This window comes from Sminthopsis crassicaudata, chromosome 5 (genome assembly GCF_048593235.1).
Source record: "Sminthopsis crassicaudata isolate SCR6 chromosome 5, ASM4859323v1, whole genome shotgun sequence".
In the NCBI taxonomy this organism is placed as follows: domain Eukaryota; kingdom Metazoa; phylum Chordata; class Mammalia; order Dasyuromorphia; family Dasyuridae; genus Sminthopsis; species Sminthopsis crassicaudata.
The window spans coordinates 112,776,845-112,799,979 of record NC_133621.1 but is presented as its reverse complement, the minus strand read 5'-3'; the positions used below and the strand labels follow the sequence as shown (position 1 = coordinate 112,799,979).

General features: G+C 37.8%; 1 protein-coding gene across 3 annotated transcripts; it reads left to right on the top strand.

Moving 5' to 3' along the window:
* The first annotated feature begins 549 nt into the window (after window positions 1-549).
* LOC141543075 (carboxypeptidase A4-like) lies at window positions 550-22,995 on the top strand. 3 transcript variants are annotated; one of them, XM_074267905.1, is made up of 12 exons: window positions 550-1,097; window positions 2,298-2,349; window positions 7,375-7,456; window positions 7,869-8,003; window positions 8,470-8,568; window positions 9,888-9,989; window positions 11,817-11,918; window positions 13,303-13,416; window positions 14,758-14,848; window positions 16,490-16,707; window positions 19,312-19,396; window positions 21,700-22,995. In XM_074267905.1, the coding sequence occupies exons 1-12, from the start codon at window positions 1,076-1,078 to the stop codon at window positions 21,885-21,887; spliced, it is 1,290 nt and encodes a 429-aa protein (XP_074124006.1). In that variant the 5' UTR covers window positions 550-1,075; the 3' UTR covers window positions 21,888-22,995. The 3 variants fall into 3 exon arrangements, with proteins under 3 accessions (XP_074124006.1, XP_074124007.1, XP_074124004.1); XM_074267903.1 differs by lacking the exon at window positions 550-1,097 and adding an exon at window positions 1,797-1,857; XM_074267906.1 differs by lacking the exon at window positions 2,298-2,349 and having other exon boundaries at window positions 553-1,097.
* The last annotated feature ends 140 nt before the right edge of the window (window positions 22,996-23,135 follow it).

Sequence of the window (23,135 nt, the reverse complement as noted above, 5' to 3'; positions counted from 1 at the left end):
TTGAAATCATGAAAAGATATAAGATCTTGGTGCAATTACTGGGGCATTGTGAACTTTACATGAGATTAAATCTCTAGAAACTGACAATGCTTCAGAGAGTTAGATCATAGAAAACAAATCAGAGTTGGTCTCAGAACAAAGCAGTACATAATAACATGGGATTTTAAGATATATAAACATTTCTCTTAATAAACAACTATGTTCAATTATCAGCAACTCTGCCTCCTTATTTCCAACTGCCACAAGCCCATTTGTGGGTCACAACACCTTGGTACTATGCTAAAAGTTTTACATATCTCCTTGGATGCTCACAATAACACTCACTAGGTATGTGACCCTACCAACTCACTTAATGCTTTTGACCTCAATTTCCTCATCTGTAAAATGAGCTCAAGGAAGAAATAGCAAACCCCTCTGCCAAGAAAATCCCAAGTGACGTCATGAAGAGCTGGACAATTGAAAAAAGACAATAAGAAGAATAACAATAAATATATATTGAAGTAGATTAGGAAATCACAACCACTCCAGTGTCCCTGCCAAGAAAAGCCCTAATGGGATCACGAAGTTGTTCATGACTGAAATAATTGAATAATGACATCTTCCTTTTAGGAGTGTTGTGAGGATAGAGTAAGATATTTGTAAAGCTCCTTGCCAACTTTAATGTGCCATATAAAGGCTAGCTATCGGTGCTGTTATTAGTAGGATTCTTAGTCTTGTCCTGATCACTCTAAACTCAGGGAAAGAAAGTCCCTCAGGGAACTAAGCACCCCATCTACATGCCCAGGGTTCCTTAGGTCAACCTTGCTGAGCCTGAGGATCAGACTCACCTTGATTTGTCAATCAAGTACCTTGTCCTTTATCATCCCAAAGGAATGGAAGATACATAGATACAGATAGGAGCAGGACCAGACTATTATTGTAAGGGCTGCACAGGGGTGGGAATTGCATTTGCATTGTTGGGAGCCTGAGTCTACCTCTGACTCCTTATAAATACAGACTGACTCAGGCACTTCATAACCCATCTTCCTGGACATGAGGTGGATACTGCTCTTCGGGGCCCTTATTGGGTCTATTTATGGCAAGAAAAATTTTAGTGGGTAAGTTCCGTTTTTGGTTTATTTATTTTCTTTGATTATATGTGAAATATGGGAATCCAAGTTAAATCTCTTAGTATTTGTATGTATGTGTATGCTTTGCATGTCTTTTCTTTTTTGTCTGTTTCTATCTGAAATTCTATTTTATAAATTTCAAGCACTTTCTACTTACTGTACAAATTCATTATTTTATCAATTAATTACATTAAGTAATAAGTGTAATATGTTATATCTTTTTATCAATAGTTGATCTCTTTGTGCCATGTAGATAACTCTGTATTCTTGAAGGCTACATAGAAGTTGAGATCTCATGGATGCTAAGAGATTTTGAACATGCATGTATAGATAGTAGACTGTGTAGCTGTTATTCAAAGACCAGTATAGTTGAGGTTTGAAAGGCTCATTAAGAGAGGATAGTTGGTGCAGTGGATAGAGCACCAGCCTTGAAGTCAGGAGAATCTGAATTCAAATCTGGTCTCAGAGAGAGAGAGAGAGAGAGAGAAGGAGAGAAGGGAGGGAGAGGAAGGAGAGAGAAAGAATTGGCTATTAGGTGGTGAATTTTTTTTGCCACAATTTATAAAATCATCTCCAAAACGATTGGGTTGTAGAGATTGAAGACATGTGGGTATGGGTAAGGTGGGGGTGGTTGTATCAGGACTTCATGTGTCTTTGACATGAGAAACTTTAGTAGTATTTTCCTTTTTCTCTCCTTGACTGATGCAGAATGTGCAAGGTTGGGGGTTACATATAGAGTCTCCTAAAGGTTGGTTTCGTTTAATTCTTGACTTTGGGGATATTTTCTTTAATAATAATTTCTATTGTGCTTTAAAATTCACAAAGCCCTTCGTGTTAATTATTTCATTTAGAACTGCTATGGAAGCACTACAGCCATAATTAGTCCCATTTTGTTTTCAGTCATACATCTCGTCAGTGACAAAAATGGGATTTATACTCAGATCTTATTACAAATCCAGTACTCATGGCTGATACATAATAAGCATTTAACAACTACTTTTAGCTTAATAGATATTGCTCTGCCACATGGACTTTCTATATATACATATATATCTTTATATATGTTTGTGTACTTAATACCCTCTCCAAATTCAAGGACATGAACTTAGGAGGTATGAGATGGAGAAAGTACTTCAGATCCTTGAATGATCCCTGTGTCTAAGGTGTAAATGTGTGATTTTCTTCCAGAGAAGCTGTCATGGGGGTGGGGGCAGGAGAGCTTCAGGCCTGTTTGTTACAGGTGAGATTCAGATACCTATTGTGACATTAATTTCTGTTCATCTCCCTGTTGCTAAATGGCTCCTTGGGGTTGAGATACAGTCCATGGCTGTGGACAAATTTTTCTCTCATTTAGTCGGGCAAGCTATGGAACAATGGATAGAGCACAATGGATAGAGCATTGGACTTGGAATCAGGGAGATCCACCTTCATAAGTTCAAACCCACCCTCAGCTGTGCAACACTGGGCAAATCACTTAATCCAAATTGGCCTCAGTTTCCTCATCTGTAAAATGAGAAGGAAATGGCCAACTTTGCCAAGAAGAGTTGGATATGACTCAACACAAAATAGTGATTTTTCTAGTTGTTTAATATAATGTCAGATAAGGAACTCAATCCAGCCACTGGTGCAAAATTTCTGCTCCATCACAGTGACTGGGGACCCTTCACTTTATTGTGAACAATGGCACAGTTGCTATTAGTAGTCAAGGGCCAAATAAGCCTGGGTTTTTTTCATCACTGTGAATTTGTAAGAGAGGCAGTGTGGGATGTCATGGGACTCTTTCTACTGAGTAAGGACTTCTGGGTCCAAGTCCCATCACTGACACAGTCCGGCTAGGGGACTCTGGGCAAATCAGTCTTAACCTCTTTTATTCAGTGTGACTCTTTAAGATCCTATTTGGGGTTGCTGCAATGGTTTGCCATTTCCTTCTCCATCTCACCTTACCAGTGAGCAAACTGAGGCCAACAGGGCCCAAGAGCACACAGCCAGGGGAACTGTCTGAAGCAAGATTTGAACTCAGATCTTCTCGACTCTGGGCCTGGCAACTTCTTAGTTCCCAGAAAACTTCTCAGAGTGTGAGTTAGTGAGCAGTTGCTGATCTGTTTGTAAAGGGAGCTTCCTTGCTGAAAGTCCCTATAACAATGAAATCAGAGATATGGTTTCTTTTTTTTTTTCTTCTTCTTTTTTATCAGGTCAAGTGACTAGCCCAGGGTCCCACAATTAGTAAGTGTCTGAGGCCAGATTTGAACTCAAATCCCCAGGGCCAGTGCTCTCTATTCACTGTGACACCATGGGTGTGCTTTGAAAAAAAGAAAGATTGAAAAATGAAACTGCAGAGGCAGGAAAAAGAAAATCCAAACCCCTTCAGCTGGAGAGAGGTTTCCAGAGTTTAACACAACACCTGGCACACAGTAGGTGCTTAATAAATACTTATTGATTGATTGAAATATTGATGAACTGGCCTGAAATACTATTCTTACAAAAGCTACTGTGATTTGGCTATGGACTTAAAATAGAAAGAGCTAAATTTGGAGTCAGAGGACCTGGGTGAAAATCCTAATCCTAATTCTTCTCACTTGTCTGGCTTTAGACAAGTGACTTGATCTCTGGATCTGTTTCTTCTTCTGTGAAATGATGAGCTTGAACTTGATGACTTTTGAACTCCTCCCAGATGCAAATCTACATTCCTTTGATCTTGTGAAAATCACTGAACTAAGTCCCTTAGCTCCTCTGGCCTGTGTCTGTTTTTAGTCACTGTGGTGCAGGCCCTTAGCGGTGCCAGGGTGCCAAGGAGGATATGGTGAAGAATTTATTTTTCACATAAACTGATGAAATTATTTTAACTCCATCTCTCCTTCACTAATCATTTGGCTAAATGTGAGACTGTGGTTCAGGGAATCTATTAAATCTAGGCATTTACAGCTTGTCAGGGACCATTGTGGGCCTTTGGTCCCAGTGTTTAGCACAGTGCCTGGCACATAGGAAGCACTCAATAAGTGCTTGTTAATTGACTGATTAATTTGAGGCCTAGTTCAACCTCATTTTATGATTAAGGAAACAGAGGTTCAGAGAAGTGAGGTCGTTTGTTCACAGGGAGTAAAATGGCAGTGGGTATTGGAAGCCAGATCCTCTTGGCTTTTAGCATAATCAGTCCATCTCTGCCACCAGAAAAATAAAGTGAGAGTCTCACCAGTAATGTGATTGCCACATACAAGAGCAGCCTACCTGCACTGCTGCTGTGATTTCTGTTATCTTACAGATGTTCCTTTTTGCTTATGCAGATGTATGTGTAAATACTAGCATCAGGCCATATTTTTGTCAGGAAGGAACTAACTTTTTAGCCTCTTTTTATGGATGAGAAAACGGAACTCCAGAGATTAAGGCCCAGGTCTCACAGTGAGTGAATGGTAGAACTGGGACTGTATAATCCAAGTCTTCTGATCCCCAGAACCCAGTGCTCTTTCTCCTACCTCATCCTGGGACTCAAGACCTCCATGTCTGGCTCCAACCTCTCTCTCCAGCTGTATTTCATGGGATACCCCACTTCCTGCTCTCTGTCTTTCAGCCAAACTAAACTAGTTGTTTTCTGTATTCATCCTGTTATCTCTTGGCTTGATATTTTTGCACATGTCTGGAGGACCCCCTTCTCTATCTACTGACATCTTTCCCATCTCCCAGGTAAAAACAACTGTTTTATCTGCTATGTACCAGGTACTCTGCAAAATGTTTTCGAAATATCTCATTTGATATTCACAAATAGAGTATTACTGGGAGATAGGTGCTATTGTTATCCCCAATTTATGTATATTTACAGTATTATTTTTCAGCTGAGGAAATGGGAGTTTTCCTCTGTCAAAGTGAGACATGTGAAAGACCCTTAGCTTAAAAAGATCAAGGTCTCCTACTCATCCAGGCCCATCTTCAGTCATCTCATCTATATCTTGCTGCTGGATCCAGGTGGTTCTGGAAGAGAAAGTGAGGCAGGTGACCTTGCACAGGCTTCCCTCATTCAAATATGTTTCATTTGCATGTCATGGTGACCGCTTTGATGTTCTCTTCAAGAAGGAAGGACAAACAACAGCATCAGTTGAAGATATTGAGGAAAGGTAAAATGATTTGCCCAGTTAGTTAGTAAATGTCTGATGCTGGATTCATATAGCTAACTTTCAAAGAACAAACAGAAACAACAAAACAGTGCTTTGTGTTGAGGCATTGTGCTAAATGCTTTACAGTTATTATCTCATTGGATCTTCGAAACAACCCAGGGAAGAGGTAGGTAATATTATCCCTGTTATTTATTTATTTGTTTGCTTTTAGAATTTTATTTTTATTTTTTAAAGTTTTTTTTTTACAGTTATGCACGTAGATTCTTGTTTAAAACACAATATCTGATGAATCATGGTGGAAGAAAAAAAAAAAAGAAATCAGAACGAAAGGGAAAAAATCACAAATGGAAAAAAAGAACTGGATAAAGAAAAAAAGTTTCCATAATTCTTTCTCTGGATGCAGATAGCACTTTCCATCCAATGTTTATTGGTTACCCCTGTGTTTTAGAGGAGGACATTGTAGCTGTCGTGGATGGCTTATAGATGTGGTTCTTTACACAGAAGCATAAAAGGAAGAGGGCTGGGCTTTGAGTCAGGAACTAATTTATCCAGGATCATATAGTGGGATTTGAATCCATGTCTTCCAACTTAAAGTTCAATAGTCTTTTCATCCCATCATCCTTCATCAGTGACCTAGGTGAAATAGAAATAATTTTAGTTTTCTGGAAGGCGACACTCACATAATGATGACGGACAAATCATGAAGCAACCTTGCATTTGTGAAAGAAGGTTAGCCATAGAGTCAGGAATATATGTTCTCAAATCCCACATCTGAAGCTAATAGTAATTTTCTGTGCCTCAGTTTCTTTTTTTGTAAAATAGAAGGAAGCAAGGGGAAATAAGCCATTATTAAGTATCTGCTATATGCCAGACACTTTACTAAGAGCTTTACAAATATTATTTCATTTGATGGAGATAATAACATCATGTACTTTCCTTACAGGGTTTTTATAAGTGAGTTAAATGAGGAATAAGTAAAAAATAAAATAAAACAATTAAGGAAGAAAAAATATTTTAAAAACTAAAAACTACCTCAAAGTGCAAATATAAATGTCCCTCACTCAAAGCCACTTCACTTGCCTGTCAAGGCACCATCTCCTAGATGTCTTTATTGAGAAAGAAGGACAAACAACAAGTTCAATTGAGGATGCTGAGGAAAGGTTAAGTGATTTGTCCAGGGGCTGGGTGTTTTGCATCGAACAATAAAAATCAGCACAGTCCCTGTCCTCAAAAAACTTGCAATCTATTATCCTCATCCACATCATTTGGTGTCATTTTCTTCTCCCAAAGGTCTCCATAACAATCACGTAATCAATGTTTGTGGAATAAATTTGAAATTGTTTTAACCCTTCCACAATGTTTTATGTTTATCCCCAAACTCTTCCTCTTTGATGGAAGCGTTTCTATCTCCATGCCTTTTCACTAGAGCTGTGCCCTAAGCTTAGAACACTTTATATCCTTAGCTCCATATCTTAACTTCCTGAGTTTTCTGCAAGACTCAGTTCAAATCTCACCTTACTCCTGGAAATTTCCTCTTTTGGAGCACTTTTCATCTACTCTGTATATTCCTTAGGTTTTTTGTTGTTTAGTCATTTTCAGTTGTGTCTGACTCTCTGTGACTCTACTTGGGGGTTTCTTGGTAATTATCCTGGACTAGTTTGCCATTTCCTTCTCCAGTTCATTTTGCAGATGCAGACAGGGTAAACTGACACAGCTAGAAAGTATCTTAGGGTGGATCTGAAGTCAGGAAGATGAACTGGGAACTCTTATCCACTGTCATATCTTATATATACCTAGAGGCTTGTCTGTTATCCACCTTATTATGTGATCTTGAGACAGGGATGTGATTTTGCTTTTCTTTGTATCCTTTGTGTATCATACAATTGTATTTTTGTATCCTAGCCTTGTATCCTCAGGGCATGCCATGGTGCCTGCCGTAGTAGGCACTTAATAAATGTTTATTGATTCACTGACTGACTGAAGGGAGAAAATCATGCAGCTATGAAACTGTCAATAATACTGGGTGTTTAGTAAAGGCTCATTGACTATCTGGCTGAGTCTGATTTATTTGAGATGCAGCCTCCAGGCAATTTGGCTCTGGTTTGCTATGCCTGTCAAGAACACATGAATTTATGTTTACCTGTTTATTTTGTTTTTAGGCACCAGGTTTTTCAAATTAACATCCGGGATAGAAATCACATTGACAAATTGAAAGGGCTGAGCAACATGCAGAACTCTACGGTATCACATTTCCTTTCCTTTGGGCACCTTCTGATTCCTAGGAAGGATAATCTTTCATCAACATTCTTATTATTGTTGGTGATCATAAATTTAGGTTCAATTACACTTAAGATAATGATAGAGATATATGTACAACTCTTTGAGGCTGATAAAGCAGTTTGTGTAAGTTGTATCATCTCACACTGTCCTTGTGAGCAAAGTTTGAGGATCTTATTCCTGTTTGATGGATGAGGAAACAGGCTCAGAAAGACTTGGCTAAGATTCTTCAGGTAAAGGTCAAAAGTTGGAGATTTCTCCTTCACTTGGTGCTCTTGGAATTGGGAGGAAGTAAGGAAAAGGTGGTGCTCTAGAGAAGAGAGTACAGGACTTGGGTCAGGAAGACTCAAATTAGTTTCTTTTGCTTTTTTTCCAGCTCACCTTTTGGAACCTGCCAACCACCCCTGGGCATCCTGTAAATGTTGTGGTTCCACCAGCCAGTCTGGAACTTGTCAAATCCTTTCTGAAGTCCCATGGCTTCGAGTACTCAGTCTCCATTAAAGACCTGCAGGTGGGAAAGTGAAACCACACTTTGAGGTTCATTGTTGCTTCTAATTTACCCATCTTCCAGAATCTGAACTTCATACAGTTTGGCCTTGATTATGGAAGAGATGGGCCTGAAGTACCAAAGGCCTAGGTGCCATTATGTTATTTCCTTACTCAACTTAAACCACCAACCTGATCATTTGCCAGGCTACTAAAAAAACATGTCATAGTACAATTATCCTGTACAATTGTTGTTTCCCAGAAATGTGGTTAGGATGGCAGAAAAGAATTGGGTGAATAAAGATGGGGAGGTTTGGGTAGAGTAAGGGCACAGGATGATTTCTTAGATTCTAAAAACTAGGACTCTTTTTAAAAGTGCTGGTTGATATTTTCCTGTTAATCCTCACATTGGCTGAAATTTTGATTAGTAGGACCTTCCCTTCAATAACTCCCATGGGCAATACTTGTCATGATGACACTGTCTATTTCAGGCTCTTTTCGATAAACAAATTGAAGAAATGAAATTCAATAGAAGAAAAGAAAAGCGAGATGGTAACTTCAACTATGAGGCTTATCACAGCTTGGACCAGGTAAATATTTCAGAACAAATTCAGATTAGTGGCTTTTTAAGTTGAGTGCAACAGGCTTACTATCTTCATTCAAGCATAAACAAAAATGTGGGGTTTTTCCCCCTTTCTTTCTCTTGATTTTTTTCCCTTTTGTTCTGATTCTACTTTCACAACATTACTTATGTGGAAATATGTTTAATATGATTGTACATGTATAATGTATTTAATATTACTTGCCATTTTGGAGGTGAGGGAGAAAAAAAGAAATCAAAATCTTATAAAAATAAATGTAGAAAACTAATAAATAATTTTAAAAAATCTTGGCAACTAAAAAAGAGTAAAAGAAAATGTTCTTAGCTTCTCCCCTTTTTAATTTCAAATATTTATTATGTATTTAAAAATAAAATCAATTAAGTATAAATGCACAAAACCTGTACTCTAAAATTATGTTTGATATGTAATGTGTTTCTAGTAGCTTATGCTTTCTAAATTATTTTGTTCCTAGTAGCTTAATAAAATATGTTCCTTAATCATGTATGTTCCTAGTAGCTTTCTGAATTAATCCACTACTTTTTATAATTTTTTTCATTTTCTTTTTGTGATCATTAGCTATATTACACTATTTTTCTGCTTTTGGCTTCTTCACTTGGTATTCTTTCATTTGTCCTATCAAATTTTTTCATATTTCTTAGAGCTAGAATTTAAAGCTATTGTGGTATATCATTGCACTGATATACTTTGACAAGTTATTTTAACATATCTGGGGCTGGATTTCTTTATCTGTTTTTTAAAAAATGGTGAATGGATAGTCTTCAAGTTAAATTAGTCTTTCACCAATTGTTAGACATTTAGGTTAGTTAGCTCTTGGTAATTTCTTTCGATCTATCCATATGTGTGTTTGTGTAAGTATATACATATATACGTAACATAATTTTTTTTGTTATGACACCATCTTCCCAATAATAGTATTAAAGGGTTACCTTTATTTGTTATTTAAAGCTCTCCCCAATTTACTTCCAATCTATCTTTCTATGTTAATCAAATATTATTCCTTCTCCTTTATTTTCTAGTCAAATTGACTCTTTTGTTGTTCCTCATATAACATTCCATGGATCTTCGCATCTTTGCATCTTTGAAGTGAGGAGGGCTTAATTATGAGAACAAATATGTTATATTTTCAAAAATCAGCTGATAATTATCAAGTTCCCAAGAATGGGCATGCTGTGGCTAATGTAACTGGAACCAAGGAGTTAGAAAGTTTGGGGGAAAAAAGTTTAGAAGGAAAAAATGTACAGGGACACAAAAACATCCATTTACAACCAAACTCCTTTGCATTTCAGCTTTATCATGAGATGGCCAACATTGCTTCTAAATACTCCAAAGTAGTGAAACTGCTGAATATTGGTAATTCTTTTGAAAAACGACCATTATATGTAATGAAGGTATGTGACCGTGTTAAGGAAATCAGGGCATAAATACACAGGTTGGCCATGTCCTTGAACTTTCTTTCCTGTTGTTACCAATGAGCAGCTTGATAAAAACAGGGAGATATAGAAACTTTGAGCTGGTTTTCAGATTGGTTCATTACATAGCTGACTTATAGAGTTGATTGTTCACAAAAGAAGGGAAAAAAAAAGAGAAAACCGTCTGAGGCTTCTTAATGGTAAAATAGGGATGCAATAGGATTCTGGTATTTCTGGGTGGCTTTTTACTATGTCTTTTGAAGAGCCCATATGTCTGGGCTGTGATCTTCCTGAAGAACAGAGAACATTGAAAGTGTGAGCAACTGATAATGGCCCTGGCCAAGAAGTCACAGCACCCTGGCCATTAAAACTGTGGAACCCTGACAAGTATGTATTTGTGTACATCAATCGCATTTGAATTTGTTTCTCAGGGATTTCAAAAATTCCTTTCCCCTTACCTACACCTGTTTCAGTGGTGGAAGGTATTGATATGCCTATTGATTCCAGAAAGGTATAGTGGTCATTAAAGTAATTAACAAGCAGAATTCATGTCTTCAGAGTTTGATCTGCATGGAAGACCCAAGTACATATTTCTTTGCTTATTGTACTAGAGCTTTTATAACCAAGTTACAAGTTTCATCAGAAAGGTTATCTATCTCAATGGAGGGGACCCCCGAAATCAGAAATCTTTCACATGAACAACACCATTCACCTCCTGCAGTGATTGAGGGAATTCCCCTGATCTCAGAAATCACAGATTTAGTTTCTCTCTCTTATTTTCATTAATAAGAATAATTCATTCCTATTTCATTAATAAGGGGTATAGGGAAGTATATTTACCCTTTCACAGGATTATTGTGAAGGTCAAATGAGATTATATTTGTAAAGCACTTAGCATAATGCCTTGCACAGAGTAGAACCCCACTCCTGCCTCCCCTCATTTTTTCTGCTTTGACCAATGCCATACATTTGAGAGGCAGCTGGCCAGAGTTAAAGGTGACAAACTGCAACTGTGGAATAATATGAGGATAACAATCTAACATGAAAACTAAGTCTGAGCTTGGATTTTTTTTTAAGTTATAAACCAAATATGGCAAACCTCATCATTGGTGGAAGCCAGAATTCACCACTATTAATCAGACTTGAAAACAACTTGGGTCCTAAGCTCACTGATTAAGATGAGTGCTTAAAGCAGGGTTGTGGTCTAGGTTATAAAACCAGCTTGAATTTTGAAAGGATATAATAGTATTTTTGTCCACAGCACCAATAGCTATATGTGTGACAACCTTTGAGCACATTAGAATCAGTCAGGAAATATCTTGCACATGGTCTGTAAAAACTAGGTTACAAATATTTAACTAATCTGTGCATTTAATTTTCTTCCCGTTTGCTTCAAAGATTGTCCATAAAATTCTGGCAGGTTGTAGGAGGCCTTTTTGCTATAGGATGATCCCCATTCACTTGGACGAATAGTGCCATTGACATAATTTGATCTGGATTATTTTAAATACATAAAAAGGACAGAGTGAAAACACTTCCTAGCAAAGAGAAAAGACTACAGAAGTATGTATCCCTTGCCACAGGGGAAATAGTAGAAATAACACTGGACTTAGGATTTGAGAGACTTGATGTGGCCACTTGCTAATTATATGCCCATAGGCAAGACATTCTACCTTGATTTTTTTATTTGTAAAATGAGGATTCTACAACTTGGACTATTCGCTTCACTGTGTTGTTATGAGAAAGTGTTTGGTAACATTTTGTGGAGATGTGTATTTGGCTTATGATTTCATTTCCATTTCACAGTTCAGCACTGGGAAAAACAAGAGACCCGCCATTTGGCTGAATTATGGAATTCACGCCCGGGAATGGATCACCCAGGCTACAGGAATATGGACAGCCAGAAAGGTCATGTCTCCTCCTGTGTACTAGACATTTTTGTGCAGATGGGATTTTATAGGAGTGATGATTTGGTTTCTTGTACCAGGAAAGACATGCTGGACTGAACATGTCCCACTGACAAATTAGGAAGTTACTGGAGCAAAATATGTTCTTAAATGACAAAATGTATTACTGATGGTATACAACCTGACAGCTGACCAACGTTCATTCTGCTCTTAGGGACTCTGCTGCAACAAGATCAGCCCCAGGCAAAATTATAAAGCAGGCAAAGGTTGCCTTCAGTGGTCTCTCTTCATAGCTGTCCCCTAATTTTTTGGGGCACTCAGTGCTCTCATTGACTCTCCAGCCTCCTCAGATAGAAACCTGTTTCCAGCTAGCTGTCTCATTGGAAAATGGCAAATGAAGTGGGAGAGATTGCCAAATAACAATTTCTCATCTTATCCCTCTGAGAGCTTTTTGCATTTTTACTAAGTACAGACTGATAGTGGAATTTCAGATAATATTGAGAGATTCATATGAAGAAAATAATCTTGGATAAGTTTGCTTTCTTGGAATTGCCTCTCAATCTTATAACCTGCAGGTCAAGTAGGTCCTTCCTCTGTGTAAAATTGTAAAAAAGAAAGTTCCTTGTTCACACCACAGTAGGCTAGAAAATTTTATCTCCCACTTTTCTACAACCAAATGTCCTTCAACCAGATGTGAACTGGAAGCTGGTCATACCTATATGCATAGGAACAAATTCAGGAGATTTGTATTCTACAATTAGCACATTAGACCCAGAGTTAGGAAGACCTGAATTAAAATCCAAACCAGAAGTAGCATCTACATCCCAGGGTGGTTATGAAGACCAAATAAAGTTATTATTATAAAATGCTTAAAATCCTTAAAGTACTATGCAAATATTAGCTAAGTATTGTATTATTTTGGTCAAATTAATTTCACCTCAGGTTCTTGATTTCCTTTTCTGCAAAAAGAGATTGAATTAGGTACCTCAGAACAGAGGTTCTTAACTTGACTCTGTGAACTTGTTTTAAAAAATATTTTGAAAACTGTATTTCAATAGAACTGGCTTTCTTTGTAATGTTACACATTTCACTTTATGCATTTAAAAGCATTATTCAGAAAAGTAGGCCATAGGCTTGAACTAGACTTTATGTCCATGAAACAAAAGGTTAAGAATCCCTCCCTTAACATTTCATGATTCTATGAAATGTCATCCAAATGACTGATACCTTAATAATTAGATTTTGCTTGGAGCTGTCTCTCTGAAGGTAGGCATGTGGTGACAATTAATGGAGCACTGCTCAAAGTATTTGACCTTGGGGTAAAAGTTAGTACCAATAACAACACTTGGGTCAGCACAGCTGATAGTGATTTTCTCTCTGCTTAGATTGCCTCTGACTTTTATGGAAATAAGCCAAAAATCACCTCCATCTTGAATAAAATGGATATCTTCCTAATGCCAGTGGCTAATCCTGATGGATATGTTTATTCTCAAACCAAAGTGAGTAACAACAAATGGAGTGGATCTGGGAGTCAAGAGCCTTGGTTGTACAGAGAAATGCTTGTGGGAGGCATTGTAGCACAGCAGAAGGAGCACAGGATTTGATGTCTTTGTAAATCACTGAAAATTGGCCATACTATTAGGTATTCTCTTAGGATTAATCAGTGAGCCATAGCTGGGGCCAAAAAGAGTCCAAAAGAAACTTCAGTTTGAGGTACCACATTTCAGGGAGGACAATCACATGTAGAGAATCTAGAGCAGAATAACCAGAGTGGAGAAGGTGATGAGAATTAGGTAAGGGATACCTGGATGAAATTAGGGTTAATTGAGGTCTAGTAGCAGGTTCAGAATACAGGGAGTCAAATAGAGCTCCCCTATAACCTCCTTGGATTCAGCGCAAGGATACAGAGTTAAATGAGTAGTGGCACAGTGTCCCCTGTAAAGGAATTTACAGACCCGAAAACCTACATTAATAAGAGAGGTTTATTTGGGGTTTGGAAGTAAGTGTAATAGTAGAAAGGCAACAGGGCCAGAGCTGTCACTGGGAGGACAAGAACCCTGACATGGCCAGCATAAGGATACCATGTTTGGGGCTCCTGCAAAGAGTGGGCTCCAGGGTTCCCCTTTTTATAATGGGGGCTTTTGGTGATCTTTAAGGTGGGTGGAGTTCCAGATTGGCCTCTGGCTGGAGCTTCAGCCAGGGTTACAATTGAATAGAATTCATTGGGTTTTTAGATAAGAAGGAAGCTGTTTATGTTGGGGAAACCTGAGCAGATTAGAATGGGGGCTGGGAAAGCCTGGATTTCTCCCATTGGGATTCATGGGGCTGGGATTTAGAAAGGAATCTTTAACCCACATCAAAGGGACTGAACACCACTCTGAATGAGGATCTTTGGAAAGGACTGGACAATTATAGATTCTTAGCCTGAGGAAGTGAGGAATAATGGCTGTTTCTAAGTATTTTGAAATGCTAATATATGGGAATGGAATTAGATTTGCTGTCTGACTTTAGGACAGAGAGAGACAGATTTAACCTTAATATAAAGAGAAAATTTTAAGGACAGCATTCATTTGGAGCTGTCCAAAAGCAGCACTGCCAGTTTTGGGACATATTAAGAGCCTTTCACTGCTACTTTTTGGTGAGATTGTAGGGTAGATTCCTGTTCAGGCATAGATTAGACTATTGTAGGTGGCCTTGGAAGTCCATCCCTTCCGATTTTATAATTCTGGACAATTGTGATCTCTCAGGTCCTTTCTAACTCTGAGAATCTGTGGGCAATATATAGATCATGATGAGTAATACTTTGCATATGACTGTTCTTTCTTGGGTGGGTTTTCCAGGATCCCTCCTGGAGGAAGAACAGATCCCGCAGAAAATTGAAGAAATGTGTAGGAGTTGACCTAAATAGGAACTGGGATGTAGCCTTCTCAAGTAAGAACCCTTAAAATCTTTAAAATATTTTGTCATATTATAAGTTTTTACATCATCTATAACAACACTTAGCACAGTACCGGCAAATAGTAAGTACTTAATAAGTGCTTACTGTTTTCTTGAAATGCTTATTAACTTCCCAAAATATTTCTCTTCCTCCCTCTCCCAGAGAGCCATCCTTTTTTTTTTTTTTTTTCCTTGCTGAGGAATTGGGCTCAAGTGACTGCCCAGAGTCACACAGCTAGTGAAGAGGGCGACTGAAGAGGATGGTATACTCTGGGCAGAGATGGGTCAGTGGTTCCTTCCTGGCTTTCTGATTATCTCTCTCTCTCCTCCTCCTCCTTCCAAAGTACCAAGGCTGGATTAGTTAGCAAATGAATTCGCCTATTCAATTGCTGTGCTAAAACAAAGTCTTTATTGATTAGAAAAGGATCACTGCAGGGTCGGTGGGCAAAAGGCCTCCAGAAAGGCCTAGTGCAAGGAATAGAATTTTGGAGGTTCATTTTATACACAATCAGGATCATAAAACAGAGTTTATATTTGCAAAGGACTTTTCTGCTTTCTTCAGATATAGAGAAGTTTGTATATCAAAGAATTTCCTCAGGAGGTTGTAAATCCTTTGAAATTTATATTTGTGTCTTGGGCTATCTCCTTTGACCTCTTCACTAGGAAATGTTAAATGTCTGAGTTCAGATTTGAACTCAGATCCTCCTGATTTCAGGGTTGGTGCTCTATCCACTGTGCCACCTAAATTGTCCTACAAAGTAGGTTCTTAATAAATTTTTCTTCCCTTCTCTTTTTTAATTTGTTATTGGAAAGGGTGGCTCTTGAGGCAGCTAGATGGCACAGTGGATAGAGCACCAGCCATAAAGTCAGAAGGACCTGAGTTCAAATCTAGTCTCATACACTTAATACTTCTTGACTGTGTGACCCTGGGCAAGTCACTTGCCTCAGAAGAAAGGAAGGAAGGAAGGAAGGAAGGAAGGAAGGAAGGAAGGAAGGAAGGAAGAGCTACAATGTGATAGGCACTGTGCTAAGAGTTGTATAATGTTAGTATACTGGATCACATAGTAGTTGCTTCCTACATGCTTTTTGTCAGATTCCCTGATGACTAACCTGGTGAAGATAAATTCTCCTAACTTAGGCTATTTCTGGCCTGCATTTGAAACCTTCCTAGCCTGGTATAGGATCTGCTTTTGTGAATCCATGGTCCTATTTACATCATGGTAGAGCATTGAAATAGTTATAATGTAAATTATAACTTGAAAGTAAAAGACAGGCTCCTCCATGCTTTCCCATATGATTTCTAGTCAGATTATTATAGCTAAACCCAAGCTGAATTTCTGGTTAAAGAGAGGAAAATTTGGGGGTGAGCCCAAAGGGCTCATGGCAATTTAGGAAGAGAATTACTACTAAAAATTTCCTTATATTTATCTGTGTACATACTATATTCCAATAGCAGAATGGAGACCCCTTGAAGGCAAGAGACTGTTCCATTTTAGTTATTTTCTTCCCAGAACCTAGTACTATGGCTTGTACATCATGGGTATTTAGTAACTATGCCTTAAATTTAACTGAATTAAATAAATTTGTCTTTCCAGAATCTTGTAGAGTCTGTTTTCTTATTGATGTTTTTGCTAGGCTTAGTTCCTATCAAAGAAAAGACAACCAGTGACGATCCTTGTTCTGAGATATACCATGGGCCCAAGCCTCATTCAGAAGTAGAAGTGCAATCCGTGGCAAATTTCATTGTAAAACATGGGAATTTCAAAAGCTTGATTGATTTCCACAGCTTCTCACAGCTCCTGATGTATCCTTATGGTTACATAAACAACAAGCCCCCTAACTTTGCTGAACTGGTAAGTGTCCCTTGCCCCATCTCAGACACACAGGAAACTTTAAAACCATCTGTTACGATTGACTTGCCAATCTGTAGAATGAAGGAAACTTTCCACAATGGGACTTCCTGATATCAATGATACTGTAGATTCAGCACAAAAATTAAATTGAGAGAGACAGAGGGGAGAGAGAAAGAAGGGAAAGAGAGAGAGAGAGAGAGAGAGAGAGAGAGAGAGAGAGAGAGAGAGAGAGAGAGACAGAGAGAGAGAGAGACAGAGAGAGAGAGAGAAGCAGATTGACTATATTCATAGGGAATTCTTTAAAATCTTTATTTTTTATTTTAAGGCCCTAATATATTTTTAAAATAAATGGCTTATTAAAAACTTTATTTTCAGCATCAGCACAATCAACTCAATGGGCTTCATGAACATTTATTAAGCATTATATGCTTATGTCATGAGTCAGGCACTGAGCTAAGTGCTAAGGATACAAGAAGAAACAAAAGATAGTCTCTACTCTCATTGAATCTAAAATCTAATGGATAAATATTCTCATTTAGGTCTTTAATTTATAATTTATATTTGCATTATGATATAATTTAGAAACAATTTTATAATATGACAATTTATATTTACATTATTTTAATTGTTATAGTTAATTGTATTTAATTGATATTTTATTTAATTTGTGTTGTTACAATATAAAATTATAATTTATAAACAATTTTATAATATAATTTATATCTATATTACTTATTATTTTTCATATTTAATTGTATGTAATTTTAATTTATTTTACATTTAAGCATGTTAGCCCTTACCTATCCTTCTCAGTCTCTGGTTCTTGTTCTTCCTTCCCCTACTGCCACAGAGGAGTTTCCCATGTCCTTCACAAATTGTTATTGCCACAAACCTCTCATAATTGAGGCTATGGTTGATAGAAGTTCTGACATGTCTATGTCTTTTCCCATATTTTTCTTTCATTCTCTTTTCTCTGAGTCTGACATAGAGAGGACATAGCATACAAATCCCTCTGTCTTCACCTTGTGACAATCAGTCCTGGTCAGGTTATTTCTACTTGAAGAAATTGCCTTGACTTTTCCTGCTTCTCATCTAGATCAAGTTCCCATGAGTTATTACAACTAGAAGGGACTTTACATACTAGTAAGTGCATAAAAATGAGTCTAGAGGGGAGAAATGATTCATTCAAAGTTATCCAGCTAAATGGCCAAGCAAGAAATTTTATCTACATCTTCTTTTTCTAAATTAGTCAAGTATTTATTCGGTGCCAGGTAGAAGCAACTGGGCCTGGAGTCAGGAACACCTGAGTTAAAATCCAGCTTCAAACACTTACTAGCTCTGTGACTTTGGCAATCTACTTACACTCTATTTCTCTTAATCCACTGGAGAGGGAAATGGCAAACATTCTAGTAACTTTGCCAAGAAAATCACCTGGATAGTATGGAGTCAGAAAAAGTAGGACACAACTGAACAACAAATGGAATTGAACTGGGATACCAAGAAAAATAAAGGCAAACCCTCTTCTCAAGGGATTTTAATGGAAGAGAAAATCAAGAGAGAAAGCATTAGCATTCCAGGTGGTTGGAAAAGATTTCTGGTAAATGGTCAAATTTTAGCTGGGGTATGAAGGGAGCCAGAAGGCAGAGATAAGGAGGGAGAACATTCCAGGCATGGAAGAGAACCAAAGAAACTTCCCAGAGTCCTGAGATGGAGTGTCTATTTTAAGAAAGGGCAAGTCCTTTCTTGCCATGATGCTCTCTACCTTACCTACCATGCCTTCTGATTCTTTTCATTAATATTAATCACTCCCATTCAATGTTGAGAAATTACATAAATTATCTCAAGTAAGTTCTCACATCACAACCTTGCAATATAGATATTATTATTATATTATTTTAAAGATTTTAAGAATTGTATTTAAAGAAATTGAAGATTTTAAGATTTTAAGAATAAGATTTTAGAGATATTATTTTGAAATAGGAAGCTGAAGTGCAGAAAGTATAAAAAGTAACCATAACAATAATGACTTATGTTTACATAACACTCACTGTGTTCCAGGCGCTGTGCTAAGGGATTTACATTTATTACCTCATTGGAGCTTCACAAAAACACTGGGAATTAGATACTATTACTACCCCCCTTTTACAAAAGAAGAAAGCACCAAACAGAAGTTAAGAGACTTTCCTCGGTAGTCTCACACAAATACTGAATTTTTCAGGCAGGATTAAAAATCTTACCCCAAATCCAATGCTATTTACTGGGGATGGGAATAGGAGTGTGTTTAGTATGTAACTTGAATCAGTTTAAAATGCAATTCAATAAAATAATAAAAATATAATACAACACATAATGTTCATTTGAGGTTTTCTTAGTCAATATATGTAGTCTTCAGGAATTCATTCCCATCTGAAATTGACACCCCTGTACAGGTACACCTAGTTCACCAGCTGGGCATTAGTGAATAGAGCCAGGGGCATCTTTGCTCCAATGGGACCAGAAGCAGCAGAGAAAGAGAGAAATAAAACAAGTTTGAGCGGCATGAATATGTCCATTATTTCCAGGAGGATCATTATTTCTCACTTTGCTCTTATTCTCTCCCTCTAGGACAAGCTTGGAAGAGATGCAGCAAAAGCCCTACACTCCTTGTTTGGCACCAAGTATCGAGTGGGATCTATCTATAAAACTCTATGTAAGTTCTTGCCTCATTTATTTTGTAGTTTGGAAAGTTCTTTGAGACGTTGATAGAAATGCAGCAGACACTGGAAATTAGGCATCTTCTGTTTGCCCACCAAAGCCAAGGAGGATGGCATCTTAGGCTAGACTGATTTTAAAATTATTTATTTCGATGTTATTGATAGTAACATTATTATATTAATTATTAATGTTATATCATTAGATTATTGTTATTTTTATTATCATTCTTATTGTGCTTTATACTTTACAAATTATTTTCCTTATAAAAACCCTAAGAAGGTGATTATAATCATCCCTGTTACATAGATGAGGAAAATGATCAGAATTTGTTGGCTTAGCAGCTAAGAGTCCAAATCACCTGAAACCAACCCACAGCTCTTTCTATGACACCATCCCATCATCCTGGAGATTACAGAAGTCACATTGCAGGGTTATTTTTTGTTTCTACAACAAGCCCCAGCTTGATGTAGCACTGGTATCTATAACATGGATTGTGGATTCTCTTGGTCTTTAATTCCATCCCTGCTGTAGCTATAAGCAATTACTGTCTACAGATTGTCTGCTGGGTGGTAGATGTGCATTTCTTAATCATGTACCCAAGAACTTAAAAAGACTTCAAAACTTTCTCAGAAGAGAAGTATGTCTTATATTCAGGGGGAAGGCCCTAATGACACCTTTGAGGAGCTGGAAGGGTCCTTCATCTCCTAGCCAGAAACCCTTCTTAGCAGCCAAAGCAAGAAAATGAGAGAGCTGGGACAGATGGCGGGCTGAATCCAGTGGAGAGAGCCAGTGTTGGTCAGGTGTGGAGGTTGTAGGCAAGATGTAGGGACTGAGAGCCTTGAAGACCCTGTTTTCCAGAATCCATCCTTTGGCCTTAAAGGTCAGTGCTTTCAATGCCCACTTTATATCACTTTGGAGGTTTATAGTCAGAGACTCATAATAGGAGAGAGAAATGTTCTTCATTTTAGTTTTCATTGTGGTATCACTTCTTAGTAAATGACCCATTGTTATAAGATATATAAAGCATTTTGTAAACTCTTAGGCACTACTTTAATTCTGGTGTCACTTTTTATTCTCTAATCCATTCTGCACACTGGGGCCAGACTGATTTTCCTTAAATTCTGATTTGATTTATAGAGATGATGTGGTATTAAGGAAGGAGCTCTGTACTTAAAGATAGAAGGCCTGGACTTAAATTCTGGCATTCACACTTACCAGCTATATGAATCACTACAATGGTTTAAACCTCGATTTCAAACTCTGTAAAATAGGGATAATAATACTCATAGCATTGAGTATCTAGTTTGTACTTCAGATTTCTGTAAATAAATGTGAATTTTTATAATAGTTTTATAATTGTATATATATGTATATGTATATATAATTTTATAACAAATTAATTTCTAGAAGGAAGCTTGAGAGTTGACCTGGAAATTCTTGTTCTTTCTTTGTAAAATGTTTTGCTTTCCCAAAACCATGTAGAACTAGAGCTTGGCCTGGTCCTTGAAGGATGCTGGAGATTCTAAGAGGTAGAGCTGCAGAGGGAAAGAATTCTCCAAATGAAGCAAAATCTGTGCAAATTCATGGCTATGAAAGATAGGAAAGAGCATAAATTTATAAAAGGAAATAATGTGTAATAAATCTGGTAAGACAGATTAAAGTCAAGTTGAGAAGGATTTTAGATGCCAAACAAAGGAAATTGTGATTCTACTTTCTACTTCCTACTATAGCTAAAATAAGCAACAAAAATCGTGTAAAAAATGAAATGTGTTATCTTTCTAAATTCCTTTTGGAAAACTTAGTGGGGGGCCTAGATGTTTTCTACAAACTAAGATGTAAATGGGAAATTAGAAATTAAAAAATAGAAATTGCAGCTCTAACTCCTGGTCTCTCGTGATTTCCCTGCATTCAACAGGAGTGACGCTATATTCATATTGTAACTCCATTTCATTATTGTTAACTCAGGACAATCATTGCTTTAATATTATCGAGTGGGAGTTCTCCAAAGAAAATGTTATTAAAGTATCTCCACCCTCTGCTGAGTCAGTGCTGAGTCAGAAATATCCAAGACCTCTAAGTGCCATAGGATCTTCCCCCATTTAATAAACATGGGGCTGAGAAAGGGCCACCTTTGAGCTCGAGAAGGATAGAAGATCATGTTCTAGTGTGTGTGTGTGTGTGTGTGTGTGTGTGTGTGTGTGTGTGTGTGTGTGTAAAATGTTTAAGAATTACACACATTTTTGAGTTGGAATGTTGAAATATTCTTCCATTGCCCATCCTTATTTTTTCTCATTACAGACCCTGTCAGTGGCGCCTTTATAGACTGGGCTTATATAAAAGGAATTAAATACACATTCACTTTTGAGATGCGAGACACTGGCAAACATGGCTTCCTTTTGCCAGCTGACCAGATCCTCCCCACTGCCCAGGAGACCTGGCTGGCCTTAGAAGTGATCATGGAGCACGTTAAGGACCACCTCTACTAGAGAACCACCTCTGATGCTGAAGGACAGAAGGATCCTCTTAAGAAAGCACTGCTTGTGCTCATGGACTTGTTGTCTATCATCTATTCAGCCATGAGATCTATCAGATGATGGCATCAAGGCATAATATTATCATGTTAGAACATGTGACTTGTCGCATGTTATTGTGATGTGACCCTTGGTTATCCCAGAACGTTAGGATGAATGCTTCACATGGCCTCCCTCCCAAATGAACACCTGACACGGATATTTCATCTATTAATACATTCAGTCTCGTTTTGGAGCCTTTTAATATTTTCAGCCTCTACCTCTTTATGGCCCGTTTTCTAAAGTTGCCCCTGGGGTTTGTTGTTTTGCTCAGGGGAGTGATTTCCTGTGTGGAATTTCTCTCCCCTGATGCAGAAATAGAGAATACAGCTTCTAGATATCTGAATTATTTCCAATTCCCTCATCCTTCTACCATTGTATCCTCACAGCATCCTTGCCTTCACATTGTTTTGATTCTGCTCTCAGTCATTTGGCCATCTCTGAGTAACCTCCTCTCTTTCCTCTTTCCTTCTATCTGGGCATACTGTTCTACGTTCCCTCCTCCTTAATTCCCCTCTTTCTTGCTTTTTCTTCTTCCCCCTTCTCACTCTTTCCCTTCTTTCACTCTCTCTTTCTCCTCTCCTCACTCCTTGTATTTTTTTCCTTTCTTTCTTCTTTCCTCACTTTTTATCTCCCTCCTTTCCTTTCTCTCTCCATTTCTTCTATCTCTCCTTTTCTCCTCCTTTCCTTTCTCTTCTCCTTTCTTTTTCTTTCCTTACATCTTTCTTCATCTTTTTTGTCTTCTTCTTTTCCTCTTTTTCTCTCTGTCTTTCTCTGTTTCTTTCACTCTCCCTTGTTTGCTCTCCACCTTCTATGCTGTGTCCTATGGCCAAGGCCTCCCCTAACCAAATTCCAGGATTCAAAAAATCCTGGCCAGCCTCCTTGCATTTCTGCCCAGCACAATCTGCTCACACCTTTTCTCCCTCTGTCCCTTCTGACACCAATGCTGAGGTCTCACCTTGCTTGGTTTATGATGTATAAAAATCATCCATGGACTTTACTCAATAAATATTCATGATTGAGACTCCCCTTGGTTCTCTGTTACTTTCACAAATCGAGATCATGATTTAGGTTGTACCTTGTGTCTCTGAACTTTCTTTTGGGTAATGATTCAAAGGTTCACTTGAGGGGCAACTAGATGGCTCAGTAGATAGTCAGGAGGAC